Source organism: Haliotis cracherodii, unplaced genomic scaffold (genome assembly GCF_022045235.1).
Source record: "Haliotis cracherodii isolate W230 unplaced genomic scaffold, xgHalCrac1.p SCAF_10, whole genome shotgun sequence".
Lineage (NCBI taxonomy): Eukaryota > Metazoa > Mollusca > Gastropoda > Lepetellida > Haliotidae > Haliotis > Haliotis cracherodii.
The window spans coordinates 59,438,677-59,464,480 of NW_027266265.1; the positions used below are offsets into that span (position 1 = coordinate 59,438,677).

At 39.7% G+C, this 25,804-nt stretch overlaps 1 protein-coding gene and 1 pseudogene across 2 annotated transcripts in view; one reads left to right on the top strand and one right to left on the bottom strand.

The window, feature by feature from the left end:
• LOC139454597 (NEDD4-binding protein 1-like) overlaps positions 1-9,314 on the top strand; it is a 34,426-nt gene extending 25,112 nt beyond the window's left edge. Inside the window, exons 5-6 of one of the 2 annotated variants that reach the window (XM_071236416.1) lie at positions 3,391-3,522; positions 7,008-9,314. In XM_071236416.1, the coding sequence (XP_071092517.1) occupies positions 3,391-3,522; positions 7,008-7,380 (505 nt within the window). In that variant the 3' untranslated portion in view covers positions 7,381-9,314. Of the gene's footprint in view, positions 1-3,390; positions 3,538-7,007 lie in introns of both variants that reach the window. The other variant, XM_071236417.1, reaches the window with a different exon arrangement.
• Positions 9,315-15,863: 6,549 nt separating this feature from the next.
• LOC139453093 (uncharacterized) lies at positions 15,864-17,282 on the bottom strand (annotated as a pseudogene).
• Between the last annotated feature and the right edge of the window lie 8,522 nt (positions 17,283-25,804).

The following is a 25,804-nucleotide window of genomic DNA, read 5'->3' on the forward strand; positions in this document are numbered from 1 at the left end:
TAGAATACAGCCTACTCATAACATCATGTAGAATACAGCCTACTCATAACATCATGTAGAATACAGCCTACTCATAACATCATGTAGAATACAGCCTACTCATAACATCATGTAGAATACAGCCTACTCATAACATCATGTACAATGCAGCCTACTCATAACATCATGTAGAATACAGCCTACTCATAACATCATGTAGAATACAGCCTACTCATAACATCATGTAGAATACAGCCTTCTCATAACATCATGTAGAATACAGCCTACTTTAACATGTAGAATACAGCCTACTCGTAGCATCATGTAGAATACAGCCTTCTCATAACATCATGTAGAATACAGCCTACTCATAACATAATGTAGAATACAGCCTAGTCATAACATCACATAGAATACAGCCTTCTCATAACATCATGTAGAATACAGCCTACTCATAAAAAATGTAGAAGGCAGCCAATCATAACATCATGTAGAATACAACATACTCATAACATCATGTAGACTACAGCCTACTCATAACATCATGTAGAATACAGCCTACTCATAACATCATGTAGAATACAGCCTACTCATAAAAAATGTAGAAGGCAGCCAATCATAACATCATGTAGAATACAGCCTACTCATAACATCATGTAGAATACAGCCTACTCATAACATCATGTAGAATACAGCCTACTCATAACATCATGTAGAATACAGCCTATTCATAACATCATGAGAAGGCAGCCTACTTATAACATCATGTAGAATACAACCAACTCATAACATCATGTAAAATACAGCCTACTCATAACATCATGTAGAATACAGCCTACCCATAGCATCATGTAGAATACAGCCTACTCATAACATCATGTACAATACAACATACTCATAACATCATGTAGAATACAGCCTACTCATAACATCATGTAGAATACAACCTACTCATAACATCATGTAGAATACAGCCTACTCATAACATCATGTAGAATACAGCCTACTCATAACATCATGTAGAATACAGCCTACTCATAACATCATGTAGAATACAGCCTTATCATAACATCATGTAGAATACAGCCTACTCATAACACCATGTAGAATACAGCCTACTCATAACATCATGTAGAATACAGCCTACTCATAACATCATGTAGAATACAGCCTTATCATAACATCATGTAGAATACAGCCTACTCATAACATCATGTAGAATACAACATACTCATAACATCATGTAGAATACAGCCTACTCATAACATCATGTAGAATACAACCTACTCATAACATCATGTGGAATACAGCCTACTCATAAGATCATGTAGAATACAGCCTACTCATAACATCATGTAGAATACAGCCTACTCATAACATCATGTCGAAGGCAGCCAATCATAACATCATGTAGAATACAGCCTACTCATAACATCATGTAGAATACAACCTACTCATAACATCATGTGGAATACAGCCTACTCATAAGATCATGTAGAATACAGCCTACTCATAACATCATGTAGAATACAACATACTCATAACATCATGTAGAATACAGCCTACTCATAACATCATGTAGAATACAACATACTCATAACATCATGTAGAATACAGCCTACTCATAACATCATGTAGAATACAGCCTACTCATAACATCATGTAGAATACAGCCTACTCATAACATCATGTAGAATACAGCCTGCTCATAACATCATGTAGAATACAGCCTACTCATAACATCATGTAGAATACAACCTACTCATAACATCATGTAGAATACAGCCTACTCATAACATCATGTAGAATACAGCCTACTTATAACATCATGTAGAATACAACCAACTCATAACATCATGTAAAATACAGCCTACTCATAACATCATGTAGAATACAGCCTACCCATAGCATCATGTAGAATACAGCCTACTCATAACATCATGTACAATACAACATACTCATAACATCATGTAGAATACAGCCTACTCATAACATCATGTAGAATACAACATACTCATAACATCATGTAGAATACAGCCTACTCATAACATCATGTAGAATACAGCCTACTCATAACATCATGTAGAATACAGCCTACTCATAACATCATGTAGAATACAGCCTTATCATAACATCATGTAGAATACAGCCTACTCATAACACCATGTAGAATACAGCCTACTCATAACATCATGTAGAATACAGCCTACTCATAACATCATGTAGAATACAGCCTTATCATAACATCATGTAGAATACAGCCTACTCATAACATCATGTAGAATACAACATACTCATAACATCATGTAGAATACAGCCTACTCATAACATCATGTAGAATACAACCTACTCATAACATCATGTAGAATACAGCCTACTCATAGCATCATGTAGAATACAGCCTTCTCATAACATCATGTAGAATACAGCCTACTCATAACATCATGTAGAATACAACCTACTCATAACATCATGTGGAATACAGCCTACTCATAAGATCATGTAGAATACAGCCTACTCATAACATCATGTAGAATACAGCCTACTCATAACATCATGTCGAAGGCAGCCAATCATAACATCATGTAGAATACAGCCTACTCATAACATCATGTAGAATACAGCCTACTCATAACATCATGTAGAATACAGCCTACTCATAAGATCATGTAGAATACAGCCTACTCATAACATCATGTAGAATACAGCCTGCTCATAACACCATGTAGAATACAGCCTACTCATAACATCATGTAGAATACAGCCTACTCATAAGATCATGTAGAATACAGCCTACTCATAACATCATGTAGAATACAACATACTCATAACATCATGTAGAATACAGCCTACTCATAACATCATGTAGAATACAACATACTCATAACATCATGTAGAATACAGCCTACTCATAACATCATGTAGAATACAGCCTACTCATAACATCATGTAGAATACAGCCTACTCATAACATCATGTAGAATACAGCCTACTCATAACATCATGTAGAATACAACCTACTCATAACATCATGTAGAATACAGCCTACTCATAACATCATGTAGAATACAGCCTACTCATAACATCATGTAGAATACAGCCTACTCATAACATCATGTAGTTAACTGGATGAAGCCAGATGTACAAGAAGGATAAGCTGATTTGATGTTTGTTGGAAAGTCTTTTGCTTAATTACATCTTCACAGGCAGACAATATGTAATACCCTTGATCTCTGTTAGTGAAAGGTCTGTGATGGTGGATTTCTAGAGCATCCGAGTTTCCTTGTAGTGAGGGGAGTTTTGTTGAGGGGAGATGATGCCAGACTTGAGTTTAGGGGGATGGCTACTAGCTGTGCTGCTTGTTATCTACTAAGTTCTTATGCATAAAGTGGAACCCTGAATTTGTTTCAGATTGTTGATGTATAGATTTGTGGGTGATCACTTCATGCCGGCAGAAGACCCGCTTGGAAGGCACGGACCGATGCTGGATGAATTCCTGAGAAAACATCCACAGGCGCCACGAGGCGTTCCAGCACAGCCACGGTAATGGGAGTAACAGTAGGTAGAACAGCCAGGGTAAGGGGAGTAACAGTAGGTAGAACAGCCACAGTAAAGGGAGTAACAGTAGGTAGAACAGTTGTGGTAATGGGAGTAACAGTAGTTAGAACAGCCTCAGTTGTAAGGGTAGTAACAGTAGTTAGAACAGCCTCAGTTGTAAGGGTAGTAACAGTAGGTAGAACAGCCTCAGTTGTAAGGGTAGTAACAGTAGTTAGAACAGCCTCAGTTGTAAGGGTAGTAACAGTAGGTAGAACAGCCTCAGTTGTAAGGGTAGTAACAGTAGGTAGAACAGCCACAGTTGTAGGGGGAGTAACAGTAGGTAGAACAGCAACAGTTGTAGGGGGAGTAACAGTAAGTAGAACAGCCACAGTTGTAGGGGGAGTAACAGTAAGTAGAACAGCCACAGTGGTAAGAGGAGTAACAGTAGGTAGAACAGCCACAGTTGTAGGGGGAGTAACAGTAAGTAGAACAGCCACAGTTGTAAGAGGAGTAACAGTAGGTAGAACAGCCACAGTTGTAGGGGGAGTAACAGTAGGTAGAACAGCCACAGTTGTAGGGGGAGTAACAGTAAGTAGAACAGCCACAGTTGTAAGAGGAGTAACAGTAGGTAGAACAGCCACAGTTGTAGGGGGAGTAACAGTAGGTAGAACAGCAACAGTTGTAGGGGGAGTAACAGTAGGAAGAACAGTTGTGGTAATGGGAGTAACAGTAGTTAGAACAGCCACAGTTGTAGGGGGAGTAACAGTAGGAAGAACAGCCACAGTTGTAAGAGGAGTAACAGTAGGTAGAACAGCCACAGTTGTAGGGGGAGTAACAGTAGGTAGAACAGCAACAGTTGTAGGGGGAGTAACAGTAGGAAGAACAGTTGTGGTAATGGGAGTAACAGTAGTTAGAACAGCCACAGTTGTAGGGGGAGTAACAGTAAGTAGAACAGCCACAGTTGTAAGGGGAGTAACAGTAGGTAGAACAGCCACAGTTGTAAGAGGAGTAACAGTAGGTGGAACAGCCGTAGTTGTAAGAGGAGTAACAGTAGGTGGAACAGCCGTAGTTGTAAGAGGAGTAACAGTAGGTGGAACAGCCGTAGTTGTAAGAGGAGTAACAGTAGGTGGAACAGCCACAGTTGTAGGAGGGGTAACAGTAGGTAGAACAGCCACAGTTGTAAGAAGAGTAACAGTAGGTAGAACAGCCGTAGTTGTAAGGGGAGTAACAGTAGGTGGAACAGCCACAGTTGTAGGAGGGGTAACAGTAGGTAGAACAGCCACAGTTGTAAGAAGAGTAACAGTAGGTAGAACAGCCACAGTTGTAAGGGGAGTAACAGTAGGTGGAACAGCCGTAGTTGTAGGGGGGGTAATAATAGGTGCCCGCTCATTTCTGATAATATGAGGATGGTTTAATGATAATTCTATCCATTTCTACATGTCTGTTTCGTGTACAACTGTTGGTAATATCTCTGGGTTTCGTTGATCATATCTTTTGTTTCAGTTATACTATGTCCATTCTTTGCCTCTTTAAGTTTCTTAAGTATTTAGTTTTTAATTTCTACATCCTTTGAGGTGTCAAACAATGCTTCGATATGTTTTTGTCAGTCGTTTTCCTTCTGTTCTCGCTTTCGTCTCCTTTCTGATGAGTATTTTATAGTTTGATCTCTTATCATCAACATTAGTGTTTCGAAAATAAAGGTGGTCGTCTATATTAAATCTGTCATTGCCTTGTTCATCGACGCTTGTTTTATATTGTTCTATTGTATTTTTAATTACTTCTTTATTTTTTTCAACAAAAAGTTTTGTGCTTAGTAGGGAATTATTTAACTTGGAATAGCCTCTTTCTCTCTCAATACTATTAAGTTTTAACAAGATCCAATGTTCAGTGTGATCTGATCTGTCAGCAGGTTCTATACCAACTTTATCTTTGGATTTTTCAAGGTCTCTTGACAACAAGAAGTAAACTAATCTGGCTTGTTTTATGGGTTTGGTTTGTCTCCACATATTGTCTCTCGTCTGGGTTCATATCTCTCCAAGGTTCAAAAAAGGATTGTTCATCTATGAAATCTAATATTTTTATACCCCTGTTTTCAATAGCTCTGTAGACAACTACACAAAAAGTATATCATAAATGGGATATTCCATGTGTCAAGTGAAATATCATGTTCCTCTCATTGAGTGATAGGGAAAGGAGGTATTTTCACGAGTTGCGGAGCCTTACATAACATCCACTCTGTTTGACCAGTTCTGTGTGTGTAGCCTTTCAGTATGTCTTCTATTACTGGTACATGCTTTCTTTAATCTGTGACTGTCATGTGATCTGTGTTCTATAATCTGTTATCTGTGACTGTCATGTGATCTGTGTTCTAAAATCTGTGATCTGTGTTCTGTGACTGTCATGCAATCTGTGTTCTATATTCTGTGATCTGTGTTCTGCGACTGTCATGTGATCTGTGTTCTATAATCTGTGATCTGTGACTGTCATGTGATCTGTGTTCTATAATCTGTGATCTGTGTTCTGTGACTGTCATGTGATCTGTGTTCTATAATCTGTGATCTGTGTTTGTTATGCGATCTCTGTTCTATATTCTGTGATCTTTGTTCTGTGACTGTCATGTGATCTGTGTTCTATAATCTGCGATCTGTGTTCTGTGACTGTCATGCGATCTGTGACTGTCATGTGATCTGTGTTCTATAATCTGTGATCTGTGTTCTGTGACTGTCATGTGATCTGTGTTCTATAATCTGTGATCTGTGTTTGTTATGCGATCTCTGTTCTATAATCTGCGATCTGTGTTCTGTGACTGTCATGCGATCTGTGTCCTATAATCTGCGATCTGTGTTCTGTGACTGTCATGCGATCTGTGTTCTATAATCTGCGATCTGTGTTCTGTGACTGTCATGTGATCTGTGTTCTATAATCTGCGATCTGTGTTCTGTGACTGTCATGCGATCTGTGTTCTATAATCTGCGATCTGTGTTCTGTGACTGTCATGCGATCTGTGTTCTATAATCTGCGATCTGTGTTCTGTGACTGTCATGCGATCTGTGTTCTATAATCTGCAATCTGTGTTCTGTGACTGTCATGCGATCTGTGTTCTATAATCTGCGATCTGTGTTCTGTGACTGTCATGCGATCTGTGTTCTATAATCTGCGATCTGTGTTCTGTGACTGTCATGCGATCTGTGTTCTATAATCTGCGATCTGTGTTCTGTGACTGTCATGTGATCTGTGTTCTATAATCTGCGATCTGTGTTCTGTGACTGTCATGTGATCCGTGTTCTATAATCTGCGATCTGTGTTCTGCAACTGTCATGTGATCTGTGTTCTATAATCTGCGATCTGTGTTCTGTGACTGTCATGTGATCTGTGTTCTATAATCTGCGATCTGTGTTCTGTGACTGTCATGTGATCTGTGACTGTCATGTGATCTGTGTTCTATAATCTGCGATCTTTGTTCTGTGACTGTCATGTGATCTGTGTTCAAGGTACCCCCCTCAGGCCCAGTTTGGAGGCAGACAGCCACAGCAGGTTGTGAATGTGGGCAACCACTTTCCCATTGGACATTGGGAAGCTGATGGTGTCGCCCATCACCATACAGATCACCATGGCAACATGGCCAATGGGGGAAGTGTCTGGCAGACAAGGGGGAGACAACCACCGCCCCGAGTACATAACGCCGACAGAGAGGAGCCGCCAAAACGCATTCCTAGCGTCACGGAAGACTTATTCTTACATCTGAAAAGTGTTTTTCCTGAAAAATCTCAAGAAGACTCCATCAGAAAAGTTTTAGATAACCACAGCAGTGAGACTGATTTGAACAGACTAACCAACTATTGCATGGAAGTGATTTTCCAGTGACATATATTGGTGGTGCATATTGTGTGGGAGGGAGATCCTGTGTGGTGCCCATGTTTTTTTTTAACTTGATTGAATACAATTACCTGTGCTTATTAGAAGTATTTGATAAGGACGAGGATGCTGATGTAGGCGAGTTCACTCATAAAAGGACTAATTGATGATAATCTTAAATACTAGTTACTTCATGTTATTTATACTTCATATACTTGATGGTCTTCAGTGTTCGAGACATAGTGCTGTTGTGTGCAGAAACAGTATTTCGAACAACACTTTCTTTTTATACACGTTTTACACAAACAGATGAAAGTATAGTGAAAAACAATACTAAAGTAAATTGATTTGAAATAAGTTTTAGGGAGACATGTATTTTGGAGGATTTTTTTCATTATTGCTTATTGAAATATTTTGTGTCATTTAACAATTGTTCATGGTATGGCTTTATTAATGACTCACAGTTATATACCCCAAAATCGTTTCATATGAATTTTATATATTAGAGCTGTATATACAAGACATTATGCATTCCATATCTCACTTATCTGTGTACGTCAAATCTGACAGGCAGCAATTGTAACTTGAATATTTATTGTGGGTACTTCTACAGGAGAAAAGGTGACATTGGTACTCAATTGACTGGCCACTCCAAAATTGACAAAACATTAGAATTTTGTTTCAGCTTCAAATATTTAAGTTTTAGAATGTGTAAGATTTCAGTGGTCAAGACGGAAAATTAAAAAGAGCTAAATTAATTTGTGTTTCTATCATTATGGTTGAATTGTGTAGCTGTGTGACACTATCAGCGGTTGTTGTATATTACCCTGACCCCCGTGGACTTGTTTGTGTTTTATTGAGGCATAATTGAGTTGCCTTCGGTTCCTGCCACAGCGTTCTTTGAGTGGTGTGTGCCTCCTGACCATTACTGCTCATGACAAAGTGAGTAGTGGAAATATTAACCTGGAATCTTGGAGCAGTATTATGTTGATGATTATTGTTATGATTTGTGGTAGTTCAAAGAATAGTGCTCTCTCGCCTTTGTTTAAAAGCATGGGATTTACAGGAATTTATTTAAACCTGCTCAGAGGTGGGTATTCAGCCACTGACAATTCAGAAGCAATTGTCAGACAATTTCCTAATTTTGAATGTTTTAGGGTTGTTAAGCTGTAAAAGTACGAGATATGGATATGGATGACTTGAATTTTACTGACAACAGGACCAATAAACAAGAAGAGACTTTAATGTCTAGTTTTACAATTTTGGATTGAATGAAAAAATTAAAGACCACAAGTCTCAATTTTGAATAGAATTACGTCTTTTTTCCATTTTGTCTGCAAAGCACCTAGTTTGGAAATCTTGATAAATCTCTGACTTTATGTTTTATTAAAATATTTTATGTGTGTGAAACCAGAAGAGCGATGGAGTTGAATCTGCCATAAAGCAGGTTCAGTAGCAACTCTGTAAAACTATATGAGGCCATTACTCTGCTGACATTCAAGCATCAGTTTGCTTCTTGAGGGACAGAGTCTTCCATGTAACACGCATGCTTGGGCTGGATAGGCCGGGGCCAAGCCTGGTCAACACACAAACAGAAGTGTGGCCTTTATACATGCTGTTACTATTTGTCAGTGATTTGTCATGTCAGTGTCAGGATTCTCAATGCTACAGTAGGACAGGAGTTGGGTTCTGGAAGTAGACGCCAGCATTGTGGACTTTTCGGTTGAGAGGTATGCTGTGACAAGAAACAATCAGTGTGAAATTAATTGAAAATTCTGTTACGATTTCTTCTTTATGGAATAAAATAATGTTACCCAATGATGTATTAGTTAATCTCTGAAGACAACATAACGGCCATCAGGCACAGGCCGTACCACAGAGAGGATGCATGCAGCACGTCTCACTCACCAATTCTTCGGAATGGGAATAAGCCTGAAACTTTTGCAGGGGAGATAACTTGTTGGGAGGTAACTCTTGTAGAACAATAGTTCCATCATGTTCACTGTGCAGAATTATGTGTTCATGGTGTTAAAAAACCCATCTGCATACACTGTGTTAAGTTTTTATATTTTTAACTTATCCTCCGTATTGCATCTACTGCTGTCTTTTGACAGAGAGAGCAACTGTGTGAGATCCAGCTGCTGAAGAAAGTTGTATCAACTGCCAGGAGGCAGCACCCCCTCGCACAGTCGGCACGTGACCCGTGACCCGTGACCTGGAAGTCATGACGTCACTTCAAAACACATAACTGCTTTGTCGCTTCCACTAAAGCTTATTGTGTCCATATTTTGCATTTTTCTACATTCATTGTATGCTGCTTCATTGTTAACTGTTTATGGGTTGTTACCTTTAGGGTCTCCCATTCGTAATTTCTAACGTTTATTGCTCGTTTGTGGCTCTAGTCACAGTAATTTACGGGCGCAATGTTGTTCCCGCCATTTTGTTTCTCTCCTGCGATTTTTGCCATTCACCACGTGGCCACATAATTTCGTGTTCTGCGTTTTGAATTCTTTCTTTGGCTTGGGCAATACACGAAATTTATGTATTTTGTTTTTTTTAAAGCTTTGCCTTTTCGCTTCCTTTTAGCGTAATTTTTTGCTCTCATAAACTTCAATAAAATACAAAATTTCCAAGTTAAGAATAAAAAAAATTAAACACTTATCGAAGACTGGCAGTAATTATTTCACAGGCACAACACAATGACTTGAAGTGCAGTAGATGGTGGTTTGTGAATGTGTCAACATCTACAAAGACGATGATTGTTCCCACTAAGGCTCCACTGTGTGAACTTCAACCAGTGACAATAGAAGGCCTACCAGACATGAGATGTTCAGACTCTGAGAAGTGGATTAACGACATTGAGCTGGAGGAAGATGGACTTAACCTTGATGAAGTTGCACGGGCATTTGACGTTATAAGGAGGTATGGTGACATCTACTCTAAACACGTTAAAGATCTTGCAGATACCAACATGGTCAAGCATCGGATAGAACTCTATGATGATGTGCCCTTCAAGCAGAGACATTAGCGTATACCACCAGCGATGTATGACCAAGTTCAGAGTCATCTTCAAGAGCTGTTGTCCTCTGATGTGATCAGACATCTCATAGTCCTTGGGCATCCAATGTTGTGTTAGCCAAGCGCAAGATGGCCGTTTACGTCTATGTATAGATTTTCGCCAGCTGAATAACAGGACCTTATGGACAGTTATGCTCTCCCAAGCATTGAAGAACTTGTAGATTGTCTCGGAGGGAACAAGTTCTACTCAGTGCTTGATATGAAGAGCAGGTATTACCAAGTCGAGATAGATGATAACCAAAAGGAGAGAACGGCTTTTACTGTAGGTCCACTCGGATTTTTCGAGTACAAAAGGATGCTGTTCGGCTTGTCAAACGCCCCAGCGACCTATCATATTCGTTCATCAAATTGATACTCAACTTATTGTCAGTCATGTCTCCTTAACTTTGCATGGAACAGTCAACACAGTTATAACTTAAATTCCTGACGAACAGATCACTGTGCTGTGTGAAATATAGAGAATCTTGCCCGAGTGTCTTTTGATATCAAATATATCAACACAAAATTATAAAAGCAGAAAAGCTCTGAGGCTTGCCGAGTGTAAAAAGTGCTGCTAACAGCTTCAGTACCAGAGTCATTAGTGATGTCATTTGATTGTGACGTCATGGTAAACAGTGATGTCACAATGGTCTACAAAGCATTGTGATGCAATTTCATTGCAGCGATATCTACAATGTAGAGATAAATAGAGATTACTACACGAGTGTCTGTCAGATACCATTGATCGCTCGTTAGATACGCTTTGTATATTGTAACAACGAGTTGTAAGATCAATGGTATCTGACAGGCACGAGTGCAGTATTCTGTTTCTTACACACCCGAAAATCGCACCTTTTTAGCGTCGACCCGATGAATTTTGTCTATTCTCATGATTGCAGTAGCGCATAAATACATAACACCTCTGTCATAAGTAACGTCATCCTATGTGCTGCTTACTACTCATAAATAATGTGACCCTACACAAAAAGGTTTCCGTCATATATGTGGATTATCAAGGCGATGATGAAAATTCAAACTAGACAAAAACCAAGGACACGCTGTGTGCCAAGTTGAAAGTTTACACCTCAAAGAAATTACCAAATATGTACTTCCGTATGACATTACTACCGGTGACCGACTTTTACAAAATGGCGTGTTCACTGACGACAGTACGCGGGATTTCCAGAGGAGGTTTTCGCTGATTGAGGGATCGTATACACATAAATGTGTCACGTAAGTAATCAGAAACATTCTGACAATCTGCATATTGTTATTTGTTTACCATGTTTTCCAATGTAACAAAGACAATTAGTCAGGAATGCAGATAACTACCGTCATCGTTGTGCGTGATTTAGCGTCAGTCATGGCGTCGCACAGGACGGAAACTTTTACGGCTTCTGTTAAATTTACCACGTCATTGTAATGTATATATGTGTTATTCCATAATTAGTGCAACGATACTCTTCCCATGAATATTTTCAAACGCTTGATGGAGGCAATGTATGCATCAATTAGTCGAAAGTACCTCTAAAAATGCTACAAAGTGTAAACTCACAATTTTCCGAGCACAGTTTTCGTTTCCATACCTAATTTATTTCGCATGATTTAATCTAGATAATTTGCATTAGTGACAAAGACCATTTATCCATTGTTTCGAAAATGTAGTAGGATTTCAGGGATGCATGTATAGCAGCTGAGTTTGAAATATACCTGATCGAATAGGCGTCTCATAACCGGCATTTTGTAAACACAATCCAATATGGCGGAACGTACACTTCGGCGTTCGTATATGCGTATTTTCCAAAACATTCTAAACGATTCTAGGCTTATCAGCGACGTTTAAGGATTATCATTAGTGATTTGATACCCGTGATCGCTAATATGCTATTTTCTACTTTAATTATTCGAGTAAATATCCGATATTTAGATTTCTAAACATACAGTAAATATTTATATAACGCCGTGAATTGTGATTTGGCGAGATTTACGATGTACCTAACTTTCAGTTACCTTCAGTAATTTTGAATTGCCTAAAATGACAGTAAATGATAACCAGAAGGGGGAATTCAAAACTGTAAAGATTCTGCGTGATGTATTTTGAATTTTATTCGATTTCGCAGTGAGGGTTGAAGAGAAGGGACATATGTGTCGCTGTGGCATCCAGGGGGTTTACACTCTGAAAAAACGATAATGTTGTCATAATTTCAGATAATGTAACTGATAATAATAACAAACAAACTCGCAGACGAGGACGAGTTTGTTTATTTTTATTATTAATTACACGGCCCTGTTGTTCAATAACAGACGTTTGTGAACATTCAACTGAAGCACGAGCTACTTATGAATGACTTACACTCAGGAAAGTAGTCCGTCATCATCTGACCCCAGGTCATCACCATGGAGTAGCCAATCACGGGCCTGGAATTCGATCTCACACATAAGTTTGATACCAGTTATCTCAAATGGGTTTCTCACCCACAGGTGTGTAAGAAAATGACATCTCATGGAAACAAAGTCGCCCTACTCGTCCAGCACCTTTGGATAAGGACTGGGTAAAGCAACTTGTATGGCTGGGCAGAGTATAGAAGTGTACGTCTTTCTTAACCATTGTCGGCATTTTTAAATAATACAGAGGGTTACAGAGTTGCGGAACAATATTTCAAATCTGTGTGTCAGTACATTTTGTGGCAGAAAACAGTATCGAAATTGAAGAGTAGAGTGTACTTTAAGTAAGCAGAGAGCTAGAAATTGGGTCTGACTGTGACGTCATATAGTACACTTTACAATGAGCAGTGTGACGTGAAACTAACCCTTGCACGGCTTGCTTCTGTTTCTTTAGTGGTCCCCAATTCATGTTGGCTTGCGAAGTGGACTTGAAGTGCCTGTCAGTGTTGCCTGTCAGTGTTTGCAAGTATAATATGACAGCTGAGCATATGCAGTGCCAAACTGGGTTGAAAGACCACTTGCGGAGGTTCATTCATTTTCATCGGCAATCCATTCAAACACTCATCATGTTTGCGTCTTGTTTTGTAAGGCACAGTGTTTGTCTCCCCTACTTAGTGTCGACGTAGTTGGCGCCTGTACATGCTCCTTGACAGTTATCAATATAGTTGTTCTTCATCTTTTGGTTGTAAGAAATGATTGGTCACTTGATACAATGCAGCCATGTTTACAGTCTGAGTCGGATATAGTAACGTATTGGATAGAACTGAATGTTTATTGTTTGACTGTTTGATGCTGTACCGTGCACACCCTAATCAAATCATAAACAACTTCAAGTAGTGCTGATAATGTGAAATCCCTAAGAGGCTCTCTGATTCCAGTTTGTATACAGTAAACTACGGTTATAACGAACTCAAAGGGACTAATATTTTTAGTTGGTTGTAAGCATTTATAAGTATAACTACAGCAAATAGTCGGGTCCAAAACAGTAAGTTCGTTATATCCGTCAGATCGGTATAAGCGTGTTCGTTATAACCGTAGTTTACTGTAATTACAAACAGTATCTAGCATTGCTAATATATTACAGCAATATGACAACGTTCTGTAAAAACATCGACTCTTGACCAGACAGTCTAGTGACTGACATCATGAGCATCGATCTACACAATCGGAATACGATGACAACCAGATCAGACATACTGACCACCCGATTCCGTTAATTGTCTCTTTTGACAAGCATAGAGTGCCGAAGACCAATTCCAACCCAGATCTTCATTGAATGAAGTTGAGCTGTATGTGTGCTACTCTGTTTTTATGTGAGAACCACCGATTGGTTTACCGTTTTGAAATCTCTCAAATTAGCACCAACTATGTCGTTTAAAGCGTTAGCACTATGAGAATCAATAAGACGGTTTATCGTTGAATGTCAGTGTAAATTTTTCATAGCTTTAAGAAAATCAATTCTCTTGGTTATATGTCGTTGCCATGGCAGCAGAAAGATCTTTCTCCTCACATATACTCCAAAACCTACAGTGGACCACGTGACATCCACCCTCTGGAGGCCGTACGTGACCTGAAGCATCGAACGCCAGAACGACCAGTATAATCCAGTATATTTATATTGACTTGTAGGACCAGTATAATCCATTATATTTCTATTGACTTTTAGGACAAATCGGTGCAAGTACAGAGCATGGATGGCAAGAAATGTATGGCAGATAACGTCTCCAACACGAAGACTACAGTGTCACGGGGTGTCGGGCCGTCTCCTGGCGGGGTGGTTGGACAGGGGCGGGGAATCCGCACCCCCCAGGGGCAGCACTTCTACACCCATGCCAGTCAAAACACGCTACCCAGGGACAAACCTCGCAATCTCAAGGTAGGCTGCTGAGTAGTAGTAGTAGTAGTAGTAGTAGTAGTAGTAGTAGTAGTAGTAGTAGTAGTAGTAGTAGTTGTGGTAGTTGCCTTATTATTATTATTATTGGTAGTAGTAGTGCTAGTACTAGTGGTATTATTATTGTTATTATTAGTGGTAGTGATGGTAGTAGATGCAGTAGTAGCAGTTGTAGTTGTAGTGTGGTAGTGGTAGTGATGGTAGTATAAGTAGCGGTAGTGGTGGAAGTTGTAGTAGTAGCAGCAGCAGTACTGGTAGTAGTGGTGGTGGCAGTAGTAGTGGTGGTAGTAGTAGTAGTAGTAGTAGTAGTATTTGTAGTTGTAGTAGTAGTAGTAGTAGTAGTAGTAGTAGTAGTAGTAGTAGTAGTAGTAGTAGTGTTGGTAGTGGTAGTAGTAGCTGTAGAAATAGTGCCAGTGGTGGTTGTATAAGGAGTAGTGGCGGTAGTTGTAGTAGCAGCAGCAGCAGCAGTACTAGTATTTCATTATTATTATTATTATTATTATTATTATTATTATTGTCAGGCTGTTTAGGCTCATCGTCAGCTCAGGGCCCTTGCCCCTTGCTGCCTAGTCAAACCCACCAAGAACTTTTCGGAGAATGTGAAGACTCCCCAACACTGCAGCCTTCTGCATTACCCAGCTTGTCAGAAGGGCTGTATTCCTGGTACCAAACCCACGTACTCTCCCAATGTCAGTCAACAGATTGGGAGGTACCAAACCTAAGGCACCGAAAACGATGGAGAGTCGGACAACTTGGTACTTGGGATGCAAGCGTGACATTTCGAAAGCGAGGTTTTTCCTCTTGTTAATCACATTAGTGTCAAAGAGGGGTGAAAATTAAACGATATAAAAGATTTCATTGGATTTATCAAAAAGGACAAGGTCAGGTTTGTTGACCTGGATAGGCTGTAAATGAGCCTATTCCAACGAATTCTGTATTTATAATTTTCCATGACGCCCTCTACATATTCCGGGTCGTACCATGGGTGGACCTCTGTGACAAAACCACAAGCATAGCTGAGACGCTAATAAAATGATCGGATAAGTTTTATTCCATACTGAAAGGCCTCAGGCCCATAGTACAAATCTGTTTTCGGGAGTGGTTACAGATCCGTTTAACAGGTCATATTCTAATTAACATAGCATGATAAATGAACATTGATAGATTTTTTAGAGTATCTTTATCAGTTGTTGACATGATCGTTGTAAATCTTTGTATAGTGGGATGTACATAACCAGGCAGATCAATATATTTTCTTCTAAGGTGGTCGTATTTTGGACAAACTAACAGAAAATGAAACTCATCTTCAATCACATTTAAATCACATTGCTCACATATTCTCAATTCTCTGTCTATGTTTCTATGCCTGCCTACTTCGATCCTAAGTCTATGAGAGCTGCATCTAAATTGTGCTAAACTTATTCTAAACCTTTTAAAGTTGATGTCAAACAAATAGTATTCTGTGGAAATTGTTGTCTTGAAAAGCTTGTAATAATTGCATTTTTCTGAACTTAAAACATGCGATGCCCATTTTTGCAAGTATATATCCTTAAGTCTCTGGCGTAAAGAAACTAAAAATGAATCTGGATTGTTTGGTACACATTGATTACGCCAAACATACCCATAGCCGCAATCATTTAATAACGACTTTACATCATATACCCAATTGCGGCTTCCATGTTTTTCATACAATAACATCATATTGTAACATTTTCTAGGTAATCTATCAATAGGCATTTTAAGAATCTTGAACCAATACTTGAGAATTCTAATATGCTGAAATATGTAAAGTGGTACACGTCCACATTCACCATATACCATAACACTCGATGTAGAGTTTTTTACGCCAAGGAATCGTTTACAAGCATATAGATGGACCAGTTCAATAGTTCTGTATTCAGTATGCCCCCAGACCTCTGCTCCATATAAAAGAATTGGAGTAATTTTTGTATCAAATATTTTAAAAAAGGTTTGATATGAGAGATCAGTGAACGTTTTCAAACTATGTAAGATTCCCATTAGTATCTTTTTTGCCTGCATTGCTGCATTACTGGTGTGATAATTCCACGTTAATCTGCCTGTGAAGGTTACTCCCAGATATTTATAAGAAGTGACAATTTTTAACGGTTGTGAGTTGAAGAACCATTTTTCCCTACTTGATAGTTTATTTCCCTTTTTGAAAACTAACACTTTCGTTTTCTCAGTGTTCACTTGGAGTTTACAATTAGAACAGTACAGCTCCAGTTGATCTATCAAATTCTGTAAACCTTTTATCGTACTAGAGAACAGGACTATATCATCAGCAAAAAGCAACAGAAATATCTTAACAATATCTGGATGCAGCTGTATACCATCCGTACAATTTTCCTTAATTTGTGCAGCTAGTTCATTAATGAAAAAACAGAACAGAAATGGGCTAAGAATACAGCCTTGGCGTACACCAATGTTACATGTGAAGACATCAGAGTATATTCCCCGATTTTTAACACATGACTTTACATTTTGATAAATATTGCATAATAGTTTACCCATTTTATTACTCACCCCATTTGAAAGAAACAATGACCACATTATATTTCTGTTTACAGAATCAAACGCTTTTTTGAAATCAACAAAAATTGCATAAAATTTTCCACCTTTTCTCTGCATGTATTTGTGAAATACATGTCGTTTAAGATACTGTGTTTGTGCCAAAGTTGGGCATCCACTGACAATGTGTTGGACAGTCTCATTAAAATCATTACATAATCTACATTTCATGTATACATTTTGATGCAAAATCACACATTGACGATTTCGAGTGGGAAGTGACTGGTCCTGAACAGCAAACAGAAAGCCTCCTGTTTCACTTTTCAGGCCAGACGACTTCATCCAAGCGAAGGACTCTGCAGGATTGCTGATCTTCTCAACACACTGCACATAAACTCGATGCAGTAGACGTTCAGATAGCCTCTTCTTTAAAACCTGAGTCTGGGCCGACTTGAGATGGCACTTCGCTTGGTTGACACTCATTTCTGTACCGTCCAGCAGTACAGAACCATCAACAAAATCAACACCGACATTGACATTTTGTCCCACATCCTTGACTCTTTTTAGAAAACTGTGAAATGCCTTGTTTTCATCATGACATGCTTCACAACAGGATAATCAGACAAATAAATGTGTGCAAAGTGCACAAAACAATTCTATCATGAAGAGTCCCAACGCCAATCAAACCACGTCCTCCCATAATGACTGGTAAATATAAGCGATTGAGGAAAGAGCAATGGTGGTGGAATCTATTGTCTGACATGATTATTCTTGTGAGGGTGTCAATACCCTGAATTTCCTGTTTCGTCCAATCAACAACACCAAAAGAATATGAAAGGACGGGTACAGCATAAGTATTTGTGGCTTTTACTTTATTGCGAGCGTTCAGCTCTGAACTCCAGATTTTCTTAAGTCTACATTTGTATTCTGCCCGAAGTTTTTCCTTGATATGGGGATACTGGAGTTTGTCCCTAATCTGCATCCCTAAGTACGCATAGGCCTGACCTTAAACAAGATGGTCAATAACTCCTCCTCCAAGTAAACTGACAGACCTTCCCTCTTCTACCTTACCACGTTTAAAATGAAGAATATTTCATTTGTCGAGTCCAAAGGACATGCCGATATCATTAGAAAAGTACTCGGTAAGGAGAATCTCTTTTTTGAGTGTATGTCCTCCATTTGCAATAAGTTCAAGGTCATCCATGTAAATGAAGTCAGGGGTGTTGGGATCTGTGCTTAGGAGGTCCCGGGTGATAACCTTCTCTTTGCTAAGCAAAAAGCTTAAAGGATTTAGTGACAAACAGAAAAGCAAAGGGCTAAAAGAATCGCCCCGAAATATTCCTCTTCAGAAATGGGTTCCGAAGTCACCACCTGCCCCTGCGAATACATCGTTAGTTGAGTTGACCAGCAATTCATTAAAGACTTGAGTAACGCAAGTAATCTCTCGGGGAAGTCAATACATCCCAGTGACCTCAAAATCCATTCGTGAGGTACAGAATCATAACGTTTCTAGTCTGGGAAGAGTATTGTTCGATCCATGCACAACCAAGGCGGAACATCCATTGTGTCCACAAGATAATTAAAACAGTGAAGTAATGGTGTTTGGACTCGAGGAAACAATTTCCAAAACCGGTTTCGAATACTACCAGGCCCTGGCGCCGTATTACATTTTGACTTTTTAATTACATTTTTCAGGCAATCAGGTGTTTGAGCAGCAGCATACACACATCAGTTATCAATTTCATTCTGTGGAAATGATTTATTAAAATGTTTAATTGGCCTCCGTTTCTCAATCGATAAATCACAGATTTGATTATAGAATGACATAAACAAAATATACAAAGGATCATTATTAAGATCATTGACAAAAGAGGGGTCAGAAGAGGGAGAAAAGTCAAAAGCTTCGGAGCAGCCATCAGGAATTTCATATGTGAGCCGATGAATGTGTCATCAGTGATAATTTCATCAGGTAATTTAGGAAGAATAATGCAAACGTTCATTTGCAATTTCGGGTCTGCTACTGTCTGAACTGAGGGTTCATGCAATGGCGCCTGACGAGTGTTGGCTAATAGCTCACCAGGTTCACGGCGCAGTATAATTTTAGTCGCTGGAGCTGGTCACGGATGTTTTGTTCTGTGAGATGTGCACACATTGGCATGGCTTTGTCCCAATGCTGCTTCAACAATCTGCCATTTACTCGGGGTATTTCTGGCCACCTTGTTGCTTTCGCACGCTCAAGAAGTGTGGACTTGAGTTGTTGCGTCATAGATATTCTTGGGCGGGTTCTCCCTGGCGCAAGTCCCATCTCCAGTTTGGTTGGTTTGTATAACGGAGGTAGGCTGACTGGGCTGCGGAGTTGTAAATTAGTAACCTAGTTACGTACGTTTAGTTCATCAGGCCCTTTATTATTATTATTAGGGCTCCCTGCCTACAAGGCAAGAGTCCTATTGTAATTGTTCGATTTATTATTATTATTCCGCCGATTTTTGTTCCAATCCTAACTCAAAAACTACTGCTCAGAATCTCTTGAAATTTGGCACAAAGATACCTTAGATCCTGAAGTTATATCCACAAAAATCTCAAGACTCTAGACTCAAGATCTAAGGGCAGATAACTCAAAACAACTTTAAAAATCGCAATTTCAACAGCTCATAACTCCGCCACGAAAACTCCAAAAAATTCCAAATGTCTTGAACAGGTGCGGAATCAGATGCCCAACAATTCCTCTACACATCCAATGTAGCGAAATTGCTTCGTTTGGCCGTCACATTGGATTAAGTGTTTTGGCACTGTTTTTTACCATATTCCTCAGTACTTGATTCCCCAAATGTGCTCAGCTCAAACTACCAGCTCAAAAGCTTCCAAACTCTCCATACTTTGTCTGCAAGTACCATACTACCAACTTCGTAGAAAAAAACACCAAACCGTTTGTCTGTAGCTAAACGGACAACGAAACTACAGCGTTTTCAAGAGGGAACTCTTTGACCGTTCATAACCTTGCCATATAGCAAAACTCCAAACACCCGTAACTCCGAAACTACTCGTCCGATTTCGGCCATATTTCGTGTTTGTATGTAGAATGGGGATCTCTGTTACCACGCCCAATTGTAGCGACATAAGAAATAAGACGACGGAGAGAGAAATTATGCATAATTTATGTATAACAACATCTTTCAACATATTGCTCCAAACCAGATCATTCAACAACTGTCAGACTAGGCACTCTTTGGTATTTACATGTGCAATTCGATATTGAAATACAGTCACAAATCCTACATACATCAAACTCTTTATCTCACGTGTTTTGAAAATGTCTTTTTGTGGGGGGTGACTTTACGACACTTCAAACATTTTTTTAAAGTAAAGACACTGAAAGAAGCAGCCGTAAAATTACAAATAAGTCCCGTTCACTGCACTTCAATCGCCAGCAATACTGTGTCCTCTTTGCGTTCTTGCTACATTATTGTCGATAGACCAGTGGTATGAGTTTATTTATATAACACACTAGTACGTGAGCTTTGTGTATAGTTTTCGGCCAACTGCGTTTGTGTTTATCCGCTATGGTCTACAGAAATCAGTTGCCAGGGTCAGTGAGACACAGCGTACATACAGCTGATGGACAACGCAGGAACAACGAACTATAGAAATAGATTTACATTTGGGCTGGTATCTTCAACGGTTCTGCAAAGAAAACAGTGCAACTTGGTATAATATATCGACATCTTAGTTTTTCTTTTGTGGAAGCTCATATCTGCATTGGCGCGAATTCACGATACACGTTGTCAATAGAGCTAAGCAAACAAAGAATGGCGCATGCATGCTAATTGGCCGCACAGCGTGTCGGCGTGCCTCAGTCCCAAGCGGCTGGGTCGGTCGGGTTCATATTGGAACGTGATCCACGTGCATGGTAATGGTAAGGCAAGGCAGTGGTAGAGCTATAGCGGATTACATAAGCTGCTGGCAGCGGGGTCATCCGAGAGCCACGTGTGGGCTCCTCCAGTCAAAACAGACCCTACCGCCCCACCCCCGAGGACACCTCCTTCATAAATCTTTTTTGGACTGTGGGATTTACGGTAGGTTTGTGATTGAAAGCTTAATATCGCTGAACTCTCCGTTTAAGTTACTGGTACTTGTAATAATTGTATTACCGCAACTACCAAGTGTAGTAAACGACGGGTTATATGTTAACTTCATGTTTCGATAGCAGCGATTTCTATAGTCTGTTTCATTATGGATTTTCTTCACGCTGTTTTCAGTAGTCTCTGCCAGCAGAAAGCACGCATTTTGTACGTTTGTGATTGAAAGTTTAATATCGCTGAACTCTCCGTTTAATCTACTGGTACTTGTCTTAATTGTATTATGACAATTTCAAGTAATAATAGACCGTTTATATGTTCACTTCGTTTCGATGGCAGCCACTTCTATAGTCTGTTTCTGTATAGATTCTCTTCACGCTGTTTGTAATATACACTCTGCCAGTGGAAAGTGCAAAGATTCGCCTACTTGCACGGTAGATCCATCCAGTTGCTGCCTGTCTGAAAGAATTGTTGTAAAACATGTTTTGTTGTCTTTATAAAATGCTTGGTTTTTCCTTGGAACGGATTTCCGCACTATCAAATTATTCTTTTATGATACGAACCTGTTCACTATTGATAATTCCATTTTTTTCTGAAAGATCCCAGATATATAGAGGTTATCACGCGAGTGTGTTTGGGGATGGTAAATATCCTGCATTAGGAATAAACATTGTATTTAGCGAGCCTTGGCGAGCTAAATACATAGTGTTTATTCCTAATACAGGATATTTACCACCCCTAAACACACAAGCGTGATAATCTCTTTATCATATAATGTCATTCTTCAATTCTGTGCTTGAAAATCGCTTCCCCTCACTCACAAACATTACCTAAACATTGCAAGTTTTCCTGGAATGCGCGCATCAATATTTATAACGTCACAGGGTAGGCGATGTGACAGTAGCCAATATAGTTCCAACTGAAATCTGTTTCTTATACAGTGGCGAAGCAACATATACCCAAAACAACAATTTTTTTTACTTGCCTTTCGCGACAATCCATCGGTCTGTCCGCTAGAGTAACTGCCCTTTGTCAAAGTGAAGCTACTCTAACCCTAGTCTATGAGACATCACGGCCAGTGATTGTTCACAGTCGGCCTGGTCTGTCATAACGTTAAGAAGTATACACAGCGCCAAAACGAAACAAGGTAACAATTCATACATATTTCGCCTAAACCCAACTATTTTTATTTGTGGAAAAGGTTTCAAGCCGCAGAGGTCTACAAGCACAGATATGGCTACTGATCCCGCTTGGCTAGGCCTAGTGCCCTCGCAAAATTGTTTCGAAATTTATATCTCCAAAGTTGCCCAAACTTATAAAATGCCTTAGTTACGTCGCAGTTCGACACTGACTTCAGTATATAAGACTGTTTTTTTTAATCCGGATTCACGATGGTTAATTCTGACTCGATCGCCGAATGACAAGTGCGGCGCCATGTTTGTTTATAAACACTGAAAGTAGTCCCTACTTGACCTTTGATATTTGCATCTCTATCCGCATATGACCCCAACGGATATCGTTTTTATCCGTTGGCTTTATCCTGCCGAGAAACCTACCCATTATATGATAAAATGCCTTACTTACTTACTTACTTTGGAGATTTAACGTGCGCTTTCCGACTCATGCGTATTTCGCACACGGGCCCGGCCAGGCCATTTAATGTGTTTCCGAAAGGGGCAAAGGTGGCCTGTGCAAACCTAAGAGGGGGCTTTAGGGGTTGCTTATATATAATTTGGGAATTTTGAGATTTGGAATAGATGCCGATGGGGTTGGGGAGGAGAACTAAGGGAGCTGGGTGTGGTGGATGTTTGTTTATTTATGTGATTTTGATTTGGTAGGTTATTATGTTTTTAGATGCGTTTTATTAGTTCCGTTTTGATTAAGAATACGCCTAAGGCCTTGAAGTTTTCTAGTTTATTTTGTGGGTTTAGTATTGCTTCTAGAGTGAGAGCCTTGTTTAGATTGAGGGTGGTTTGTAATGCGGTTCGATGTGTGAGGTAGTGTGTGCAGTGGATGAGTGCGTGTTCTGGGGTTTCTGGTTGTTTGCAATGTGGGCAGTTACCTGTAGTGTGTTTTTTTAATTTTTTTTAGGTTGTTATTTAGGTTGTTGTGTCCTGTTTGGAGTTTAGTGATTACTCTGTCGATTTTTTTTGACGGATGGAGAATTTTTGGTTTGGTTAGTGGTTTGCTGAGCAGTTTTTTGATTTGGCTATTTGAGTTTATATAAAGGTTATGCCATTTTTTTGTGATTTTTTGCTTGTTTACACTTTTAATTTCTGATTTTGAGATGGGTAAGTTTAAGCTTATTTCTGGGATTATGAGGCATAGTTTAGCTGCTTTATCTGCGTTTTCATTACCGTATATTCCTACGTGGGCGGGGATCCACAAGAAGGTTATTTGTTTGCCTGCCTTAGTTAGGTCGTTGGAGCTTTTAAGTATTTGATTTATTAATTTAGGTCGGTTTTTGGTATTTATAATGCCAACTTAAAGGAGTATTATTTACCAATATCATTATGGTTTAGAAACCAGTCCCTTTCTTTACTTACTTAAGTGTTATGATCTCCATTGTGTTTACAGCTAAACGACTTTTAAATTTTGATCACAAACGCTTGGAAGACTTGGGGTTTTCTTTGCTGATTGGTTGAGTTGCTTCAACAAGAACATGACAAGAGGTCACTGATATGTGTTGCTACTGTTCGATAATGTCCCAAGCCATCTCATCCCTTAGCACGTGTCAAATGTCAACATCCATTTCCTGCCAATTACAATAACATGTCACCATCACCCCTGCATGCTGGTATCATCCATCCTAAACAGGTCCTGAGCCAAAATGGACACTTTTTTCTTGGCCAAAACGGACTGGTGAAATATCCTATTGATAATCCAGGTCATATTATAGTCGCACACAGTAGTGCACATATCCTTCCGCATATCGGAATGCACTTATATAACAACAGTAGAAAATGTCTTAATGGTAATAGATTATGATCATTAAGAACTCAGTTTCAATGGTTTTTAGTACTCTGTATAACCAAAATGCAATTTTGCAAAAGTGCTTCTATGAATGGAGTGTTAGAATTGGTCTTCAGCAGCCCATGCTTGTCTTGATAGGCGATTATCAGGATTGGGTTGTCAGGCTCCCTGACTTGCTAATTTATTTCCCAATTGCGCAAATGCTAGGGTAACTTACTTTTGACGGCTGGGCCACCCGTGCCCCCGACACCCCCAGAACAGGCCAATTTCTTGCGGCCATGTCCAACCTGCCTACAGTTACTATGTTTTACGACGTTGGTACAAACAGACCATTTGAGGATTCGAACATGGTCTAGGTCGAAAATTTCGGAGCGGTGATGTCCTGCAAACGGTGACTATCTTTTGACTGAGTTGGTACAAGCAAACCATATACGGATTCGAACATGGACGGTGTCTGAAATGGGTGTAAAACATCCCGGTACGTTCTGGGATACGTCAATGACGTTCTGGGATACGTCAATGTCGTAGAGGCGATGTCTTGCAAGCATTTCCTTACTTTTGATGGCATCGGTACAACCAAACCAATTGGGGGTTCGAACATGGACGAGGTCGGAAACAGGTTCAGCACTTTATCTAAGCAATGCGACAGAAACCCGGGGTCCTGGCCAAGTAAGAACACTAATCCGATTTACTGTAGCTCAATGGACAAGGGAGCTACGCTCCCGGACTATTTGACCCCCTGCCACCCTGCCTGTAACCCTGCCTGTCACCCTGCCACAAGCTGCCGTACAGCAGACCTCTGAATAGCAGACCTTTGAACACTTGTAACTCGGAAACTACTGGTCGTGCGTGTATGTAGAGTGGGATCGTCCAGATTATTATTGCAATCATATTGTCCTATTGTAATCGTTCGATTTATTATTAGGGTTCTATGCCCTGGGACACCCTTGTACACGTCAATTACGTATCGGGGTCTTAATTTGACGGCATTGGTACAAAGAATCCATTTGAGTATTCGAATATTAACAAGGACTGGAATGGGTAGAGAACAACCAAGAATGCTCTGGCTCCCGCCAATTTTGTCAAAACGGACTAGTGACATATCAAGTAATAAATTACACTATAGCATACTCATGTGCAATGCATTTATAAAGTGGATTCAAAGTGACTGGAACTAAATGATTTATTGGTATGAGGGGCGGTCGGGTAGCCTAGTGGTTAAAGCGTTCGCTCGTCACGCCCGAAAACCCGGGTTCGATTCCTGACATGGGTACAATGTGTGAAGCCCATTTCTGGTGTCCCCCGCCGTGATATTGCTGGAATGTTGCTAAAAGTGGCGTAAAACCATACTCACTCACTCACTCACTATTGGCATGAGATGTATTTTGCCCAGTTGCTCTGAAACGGCTACTCCGATTACTTTCACACTCTACATGTGCCTGCTACTTGAGATGCTTGACAT